The 9,738-nt window shown below is 39.1% G+C and overlaps 1 protein-coding gene across 1 annotated transcript; it reads left to right on the top strand.

Moving 5' to 3' along the window:
* Positions 1–8,760: 8,760 nt before the first annotated feature.
* On the top strand, positions 8,761–9,286 carry LOC103159492 (endogenous Bornavirus like nucleoprotein 2; the record flags this gene model as incomplete). The annotated part of the gene is given in 5 exon segments (XM_027400521.2): positions 8,761–8,818; positions 8,821–8,868; positions 8,871–9,139; positions 9,141–9,225; positions 9,228–9,286. Coding segments are annotated over 5 exon segments (519 nt in total), but the record flags the coding sequence as incomplete, so codon positions are not given.
* Positions 9,287–9,738: the final 452 nt, after the last annotated feature.

Below are 9,738 nucleotides of genomic sequence, written 5' to 3'. Positions count from 1 at the left end.
CATAGCATAAAGATGACACTTAGCTATTCAAAAACTGTCTTCCACTAAGAAATAATTAAGACCCTGTGTTATCAACTACAGATACAATTGTTTTCAGGTCAGCTTCTGCCTGTTGATAAGAGGCAATCACATCTACCTTCAAAAACATAGGAGTAACAAAAGTTCACTTTTCTTAGGAAAGGTAATTCAAGGGGTAAGGTGCTTCTTGTTACATCCCACTATTCAAAATATACTGGATTATTATACTTTTATGACAACAATTGCCTTCTAGTGATGTAACATAAATGTATATATAAGTGCATCTAAAATCTTCACTGTGGCAAAAACAAAAATTGCATTATGTCAATTTGATGGCTGTCCCTACAAGAGGTTAAACTACATCCTACTTAAAAATTCAGCTAGGAACACTCCCATGTCTAGACTTCTGTTGAGTTGTTATATATCATTTAACAGGGCTTTTGGGTGCCTAGCTTTGAGAGACTATCCTGGTTCAGTGCTAGAAACATTGAAATCAACTTTGAAAGTTCCAATAGCTGATTGTGACCCTTCTGCTGAACCCCCATCCACAGAGGCTTCCTGTCTAAGTGGGATCTTATCTGATACTTTCAAACTGTTTTTGTAATACAATCACGAGGAACTGCTGTGGTGTCTTGCTGTCTACTAGCTCCCTTGAGTTTATTTCCTAGACCTGCTCTTTGTTTCCAGAATAATCGAATGGGAATCTTTGATTTTATTTAAAAAAAAAAATTCATGCAGAAAAATAAAAACCTGAAAAGAGCAAGGAAGTGGCTGATTCCCAAACACCAACTCTGTGTATTCAGTCTTTTGGGGAAGCAGGAATACGGTGTATCTTCTTGCACAGGCCAACTGTCTCCTTCCTTCTGTCTGCAGTCTGACAATGTGGTTCAGTCATAAAATGTTTGTATGGACAAGGCCCCAGCTACAAGCTCCAACATTGCCAAACAAATAAATAGGCATGTAGGTAAAGCCATGTCTTCATTATGACTCTGAGATCTCCCAAGGGCTCTGCATACATTATCTCTAGCTGCTGTCTGCTATGCCTTTTTTCATTGACGATCCCACTAAGCTTTGAGTTAGGAACCACGGTCTAGGTCTGTGTGAATGGCCCTTTCTCTTATGTTTCTCCTCCTGCTACTTGCACTGTCACACTTTGTAAATTGACCCAGATTTCAATTATTGGCCAGATTAGTTCATACCACAGAGAACTAAGTGACACACCCACAGAGAAAGAAAGACAGAATGAGATAGAGTTTAAAATAATCTTCAAACTTTGAGTAGAAATAAGTCATTTGAATACTTATTTAGGAAAGAAGTTGGCAAAGAAATAAAAGCAGGAATGCTTGCTTCTGTGAATTATTAAGAGTATCATTTCCTATTAAGCTACTGACAGAAGATAAACAATAGGCATTTCCTGGATGCACAGGTAAAAAGACACATGCTTTCTGAGACAAAAGAAGGAGCAAAAGAATCGCACACAGGGGATAAAAGTGAGGAAACTACTCTCTCATTCACCTTGATTCTGTGTTTTATAAATTTGAACTTGCTTGTTTAGAAAAGAAACTACTTTTCAACCATCTTGTTCTAGGCTACCCATGGAATCTGTTCTCCATTCAGATCCCCTCAGTGGCTAGAGGAACATGCAAGACTCCTCAAAATGAGAGGGGAATGGCAGATTCATCTCCCTAGAAAACAATGATGAAAATATCTCAAAAGCCTTAATTTAAAAAGTAAAACCTTCTGGCTCAGTATTCTGGCCTGATGGGGGAAGATCTTCTGTGTATATCTCTCTCTTATTGGTTAATGAACAGTTATAAAACACTGTTGGCCAATAAAAAAGCAAGATACATAGGACTAGGAGAAAAGGAGGATTCTGGGAAATGTAGTAGAGTCGCCATGTGATCCTGGGAAGAGAGGATGCAAAGTCTAGTGTTCTCAGTAAGATAAGACTTACTGAGTCTTACTCAGTAAGATAAGATATAACTACTAATATATATACTAATATATATTAGTAGTTATAGATTAATGCTTAAAACAGAGTTACCAATAGAAGCCATGGACATTAGCCAACAGTATTGTAACTAACAGAGTCTCTGTGTGTTATTTTGGGAGTTGAAGCAGAAACAGGATCCAGGTGGGAATCCCTCAACACTGGTTAGCTTATTTTTCCAATTTGACACAGCTAGCCTTATCTACAAAAAGGAAAGGAACCTCAACTGAGAAAGTGCCCCCATTTTAGGCAAGCCTGTGGACATTCTCTTGATAAATTATTGATGTAGCTGAGGTACCCAACCGTGAGCAGTTCCATCACTAAGCATTTGGTCCTAGGTATATAAGAAAACAAGCTAGGCAAGCCAGGTAGAGAAAGCCAGTAAGCACCACTCCTCCATGGATTTTTACTTCAGTTTTTGCATCTAAGTTCCTGATCTGACTTCCTTCAATGATAGACTATGAAGTAGAAGCACAAAGTAAATAAGCCCTTTCTTTCCCAGGTTGCTTTTGGTCATGGTATTTATCACAGCAACAGAAATCAAAGTAGAGCACCCACTAATCCAAATCTAGGGAATGTAAAGTGACAGAAGTTCTCTATGCATTGACATAGAGAAAATGGCATTTCCCATCACAAAAACTTGTCTTTGCAAAAGATGTAGACCACAAGCAATCAATATGCAGAATTTCGGGACCCAGTCTCAATAGATACATCCATAAATCACACCCACACCTAAGGCTCTAGTAACATTGCAGAATAAGGAACAGAAAGATACTAGGAGCCAGAGGATCAGAGAGTTTGCTGTGAGATTGTATCTCCTAATGATGCCAGAAGCTATACCCATGAAGTCTCACCAACATGACTGCTTACATGACTGAGCTGAGCAAGGATGACACCAATGGCTATGCAAACTGAACAGGGAAAAGCCCGTGAGGCATCAACCCTATACAAAAACAACTATAAGTAACTAGGAAAATATTGAAGCAGAAGATATGTTTCGTGCCAGATGGTCAGTCTTGAAAACATGCATACAAGCAACATTATACCAACTGAGAATATTATATTTAGGAATGTGTATTATGTACATATATGCATTGTGTAACAGTGAAAAGGGGAGCCCTGAATTAAAAGGAGAGTGAGGAGGGTTATACAGGAAGGCTTGAAGGGAGGAAAGGAAAGGGAGAGATGTTGCAATTAAACTATAATCTCAGAAATTAAAGAAATTTAGATTGTTCTTCCAAAAATAATAAAAACAGAAAAACTTTACAACTAAATTCAAATACACAATAAAAGACAATGAATATAGGTATATGGGGGAGTTTTTGCTTTAAAGAGAAAACAAGAAATATTTAGGACAAGTATGAAATGAAGGCCCTCTTGAGAAAGGGCCAGCAAGGGGTCACTGAGACCACAGTGGTTCTTGGAGTTTGGGGATGCCTGAATGGGAAGAGGACATAAACTCTGTGGTGGTTTTATTCAATGTTAATCCCATGCCTGATAATCAAAAAGAAAGAACATATCAACCTAAAGCCAAAAGCATCTGGGCCCTAGGAGATCATCCTAGGATACTCCTAACCCTGAGCATGAGGACACCTTTAAAGACATTCTGCATAGTAAAAAGATAAATTTACTTAACATGGTAAGAAAATCCATTGAGAAAGAGGTGACCAGGTTGGGTTTCCCTCAGAAAATACAGAAGAGAGTACATGATTTCACAACTGTTTAAAGAAAGTAAGAGTGAGCAAGACATCCACAGTGAGTGACTGAACCCTTCATCTCTGGGAGAGGATCAAACTGAGGAAGAACAGAATTCACAAATGGCCCTACTCTAACCACCAAGTCCATTTCTCTTCTGTGGTCTAAATATGCACTCTCTCTACCTGAGTGACTTCTGTAACAGAGACAAGAGCTTCTGACTACTTAGTCTGGAACCAGTAAAGCCAAGGTAAGCCAACTAGATAACAAATACTATCACGCCTCTGAATTGAAAAAAAAAAGAAAAGAAACTATGACATGGAAAGGGAAACTGCCAGATAAAAAGCTTGTTTGAATGCTTTCTCCTAGCAATGTGTACAATAAAACGTATCCCTTAATTCATGGAAAGAAGCCTATGGATTATCTTCAGTCTCTCGAAAATCAGGCCTTTACATCCATAATGCTGAAAATGCCGTGCATCGTGCTGTGGGTAGGGGAAGCATCAACAGTTTCACATAGTTCTGTGCTCAATGTATTGTACATCCAACCCGCCATACAAGATGAACCCACAGTGCAAAAGTAGCATGACTCCCATGTAGGTATCAGGGTAAATGTTTTTTTCTGATTGAACTTGAGTTCCACTTCACACAAAGGAATTCATATCTGGTACTATACATATGGTCAAAACTCCATGACTGGGTAGATCATAGGCTGAGAGAGAGTAGTGACAACTGTTAGTTTGCTCAGTGTAAATATGCCATATTGCTTTGAACTACTTACATTTATGCTCATGGATTAGTGTTTCTCTTAACCTTGGGGAGAGAAGCCTCTTTGGCAATGGACAGAAATCACCACAGAAACTGATAAGAGGTCCAGGTGCTGAGAGAATAAGTGACTGTTAAATGTTCAGCCCTAAAAGGAACCTCTGTTTCATGTCCTCCTAGGCTCAGGGGACTTCAGCAGAAGAATTAAGCAAAAAATATGTAAGAAAAATGGACATAGTATGATGATCACACCCATAAACTCACAGCAGCTGTTATTTGCCTAAGACCTGCACAGGATTGGATCTATCAATAATTTGCCATGAATGGGAAGAGGTCCTTGAAGCTCTACCCGCTCCTCTTTTAGGAGCTGCTAGCAGTTGGTGACTGGTGGTAAAGGAGAAGTTTTTTTTTTCAATTGTGTAGTCACTAGTATGTTGCACATACATGAATTAAAACAAAACTACAACCTATGTGAATAGTCCTACACCCATGCCTTTGCCATCAAGTATAATTAAGTTCAATGGGACAATCACATACACACACACACACACACACACACACACACACACACACACACACACAGCGTCACAAAGACACAAAAGAAGAAAGGGAGCTTGTTGGAAAGAAGGAGTTCTGTGATGTAGGAATAAGACAAAGTGATGGGAAGAAAGATATGAACAAATATGTTATATACATATATGATATTTTGGAAGGTAAAAATAAAGAATGGGGATTTTTCCATGTGTTATATGCATTTACAAATGCAAAGGGTGTAAATCTTGAGCAGGTCTAGAAGGAACTATGATAGCTGATTTATACAGAAAAGACTATGCTAATTATCAACTGATTTCCCAGCAGCTGGCTACCCACTCAAGATTTCTGGACAAATAATAAGAAATTGTATTTCTCGATTAAGCTGACCAGCTAGGTCTGAAGATCATGCCCACAGCTCTTTGTCTCAGATGTGGGACTAAAAACAGTCTGTCAAATATCACCAGCTTTTTACATTGCTAGTTGGGTTTTCTAAGTTATTTTTTTTTTGACTTAAAGAAAAGATACAAAAGTTTAACGCCCTTGTCCAGAGTTCCGGAAATGAAAGGATTTGAGGAATCTCTGTTCTCTCATATGGAAATTGTTCACTGCAATCTCCACAGAGCTTGAAGGTCCCTTTCATGTTAGGAAGTGAGCTGGTTCTGACCAGAATGTCCCTTCCCTTGGGATTAGCTTACCAGAAGATACCATGCAAGTTCCCAAGGGTGGAAAACAGTCAATCATCCAACCCAGCTATGATGCCATCAACTAAGATATTGGCCACTGTGGCACAACAATCTTAAGGGTGCAATAGTGGCATGCATACCTTAACAGTAACCAGCAGTTCTCTAATTAGACTTACACCCTGCTCCACAGAGACATCATCCCTGATATGGAAACTTAGCCAATTACCCAGATATAGTGAAGACATGGTTGTTGGGGAAGAAAATAGAACTGCCAGTTTACTAAACCAGAATAACTTCTAACTATATTCTAAATATTTATTCTTTTACCCATATTTAGGTAACAGACTGAGACCAAATAGAAAGCCGCAAAAGATCAGAATGCAGGCAAGTGACAAACAACTCCTGAATTTAAGTCTTAGTGAAAAATTGTAGGAGCTGGAAGAACAAGAAGTTTGCTATGAGATTGTGTCTCCTAGAAATGTCACTGAAGTTTCATCAATTTAGATTCAACAACATGACTTCCTAAACAAGACCTGAACAATGATGACACCAATATTTAACATAGAAAGGGAAATCCTCATGAGACCTCAACCTTAGATCAAGAACTACATACTGCTGAGAACAGGAGAAACATTCATCCCCAGGGAAGAGTCCAAAAATTGGTTACCCAATACCAACTAGTCAGCCCTGAAATCATATACATACAAGTAAGATTAAATGGACTGAGCATATATGTGTGTATACATAGATGCTCATATATAATGTATGTAACGATAATTAAAGAAATAGAGGCCATGAATTTGAGAGAGAGCAAGGGGGTGTGTAGGAAACAGGAAAGATAGGGGAGAAATTATGTTGTAATTATATTTTAAATTCAGAACAGAAAGGTCTCTTCCAATAAGCAGTACTAGGAATAAGCTTGGAAGGATTAGAAAAGAGTCAAAACACAAAGGAAGTGGCAATGAAAAGGAACCCAGAAGGGCTGAGCCCAAGGTTGGAGATGGGATTCGGGAGGTTCCAAATTCCAGGTATATTACAACTTTAGTGAAAATTCTGAATCCTTCCCTCAGGTAAATGGAAACAGAAGGCCTTAACTCCAGAATCTTAACTCTTAGCAAAGGATTACAGACAGCTTCAAGTCAGCAGGTTGATGCCAACACAAGGAGGGCAATATCTCTCATTCTCCAAACAAATACGGACATGTCACTACACAACAGGAATCGCCAGAGGTGGCATCTGCTTGGGAAATTCCCTTCACAAAGCCTGAAGTATAAAAAGCACTGAAGCAATGTTCATTGATTTCATTCTACTCTCGGGGATCCTGAAGGCAGAAAACAAAAAGACTGTGCAAGGTGACTACAGCTCAGAGTCAAGATAGAAAGGGGACATTCAAAGCTTCAGAGAGTTTCTATTAGAACTGACTTTCTATTGAAAAGATTATGGTAATGACCCTCTGATTTCCCAGGAGCAATGTACAGATCACAGACTGATGGATGAATAAGGAGTATAAGCTATTAAATAGGCAAGCAGAGAATCCCCCTTAATGAATCAATGCTGTAGCCTGAGAGAAGCCTAGAGCCAAAGTTACCAATACTGTCAACTTCCCAAGAAGTTGTCAAGTTCCCAAGAACTATGAGAAATTTCCCTGAAGGCCTCTGTCCTCCAGCAGAGTCCAGCCATTCAAGCAAACACAAGATGACTCACAGCTTCACTGTGTAGGATAGCAGTTTGGGATGGCCAGGACAAAGGCCAAGGGCAAGGATCAAGACCAGTAGAGCAGCTTCCAAGAAATTGTTCCCAAAGGTTTTCAGTATATGCCACTGTTACATGCTTGAGCCAAAATAGGTCTGCTTAAGCAGGGAATACTTTAAAATGGGGGATGATTGTCTCCCATCCCAGTCATCAAATATTCTCACCAATATCCAACAGCCACAGCAATCCTGCCAGGATTGAAATATCTCCATTAAGAGCATGAGCTGGTTCTAAAAATGTAAAGGACGATTCTACTCTGGAGAGAAGCAAAGCCTCATAAGATCCATAGTTACCAATTTAATTAGAAAGGCCCGCCTCCCTATCAGGAAATAAACAAATATATCAGATATAAGAAGAAACTCTCCCGAGATGCCCACCCACGGGGTCCCAAAATGAGCAAGCAAGGGAGAAGCATTAGCAGGAAACTACAGTAAGGTAGTTTTACCAATATCTGGGTCACCCAAAAGAGGGAATCAGTATATGTACCTTGAAGTCCAGTAATTCACACCCTGAGTCTGGGATGTCAAAAATATATGATGTCTTTTATAATCATAAAAGATGTATGTAAGTCCAAGAGGAAATGTTCCAGAAATGGATCCAAACTCCAAACTGCTTTTGGGTCTCTTTTCTGTCTTTGTCCATACCATGGGAAAACTATATAGTGACACTAGCAAACAAAAGCAATGTTTGTGTGTGTGTGTGTGTGTGTGTGTGTGTGTGTGTGTGTGTGTGTGTGTGTGCTTCAACATCATCTTATTTCCATATACACCACATTATGTTTGCCATCTTTGGTCACTGAAATACAATACTTATTGAACATATAAAGTCCACTCCAAATTTGTCTCTGGAGTTTAGGCCGCCTTTAAAAATATCATAGAAACAATGTCTAGTAAAGAGGACTCAGGTTGGAAAGAGAACAGTAGGGAATACAATTTTAAGGTAGGATAGAATAAAGGTCCAGAATAATTAAACTCTGAGTCTTAGAAATTAAAGAGCACAAGATATCCACTGTGAGAACCCTTCCTATAAGGCCCAGGTACCTGGAACTAGCAGATGCATAGTCATGAATACAAGTTTCAGACAGTCTTTAGGGAAGAGGCCTAGGCATATTGTGAGGACAGGTCAACTAGAAATACCTCTTGGAGGAACCAACTAGCTATCTTTCTATCAGCTCGCCAGATGGATCCAGCTATGGATCATTCAGAGGATCAAACTCCAACTCTCCTCAAGAGCCATCTAAAGTTTACTCTATTGGAAGACTTCAGCTAGGTCCCTTAGATGCACATTAGTCACAGGCCAGAATTAGAGAAGGAGATGACCCACATTGGATCCAGCTCTCAAAGCACCATTCCACCCTATAACTGCTAGTTTGATATTCTTGTGCTCTTTGATAAACTTTATTACAGTTTCCTCTCTGTCAAAGTATCAAAGAGATAATACTTGTTTGGTCAAGCAGGGAAGAAGAATAAGATTTAATCTCTTTGGTAGCTGTGATACCTAACTTCACTTGATTGGAGATACCCATTCTGAGACTCAGTAATGACTTGCTTTTTATTGTAGCTATCAGTGACAGTATCAGGGCCAACAGTCTCCAAGTACAGAAGAGGTTCAAAACTCTCATGTTGTAAACCTTACAACCTTTAGCTCATAGTATCACTCCTAACCTATTATTGAACTATATAGTTGAGGACTGACTAGCCACAGGATCAACTGGAGACCTTGAGTTGGATCCTCGGTGTTGCCTTAATCAATGGAGAGCTTTAGTCACATGGGGAAGAGTTACTACAGCAAGAGAATTAGTCTCAGGATAAACCCAGATGACTACCTACTACACAGTTTCAACATTATGACAGTACATGGATGGATCCCCGTACCTACTTGAAGTGGATAGTGAAACCTCATTGTTTGAGAAGACAAAACTGGATAAGAATACACTAAGCCATCTATTGTCATATGGTGGCACTCTCAGGTATTTGGGGATACCAGAAATCTCTCTAATAATTGCTTCCAATGCTCTCAATCGCCATTGACTATTGGGCCAAGAGATTCTATCCTACTTACTCAAGATTTAATATAGCTGACTTGATTCCTGGAGCAGGCTTAATACTGCCTCTGATCTAGATGTCTTTAGTATGAAAGATTTCAAGAGAAGTTGATGCCAGTGTTCTGGATCAATGTCCTCAAGAATGAAGGTATCAGTGGCTACAAATAAATTTGAATCAATTTTTATATTAAGTAAAATGAAAAAGGAAAATTTCTCATTGAATTCAAGATATTCCTAAGTGACTGGACTTTTCCTTAA

The sequence above is a fragment of the Cricetulus griseus genome, chromosome 2, assembly GCF_003668045.3.
Source record: "Cricetulus griseus strain 17A/GY chromosome 2, alternate assembly CriGri-PICRH-1.0, whole genome shotgun sequence".
NCBI classification, from domain to species: domain Eukaryota; kingdom Metazoa; phylum Chordata; class Mammalia; order Rodentia; family Cricetidae; genus Cricetulus; species Cricetulus griseus.
This window is presented reverse-complemented; position numbering and strand designations above follow the sequence as displayed.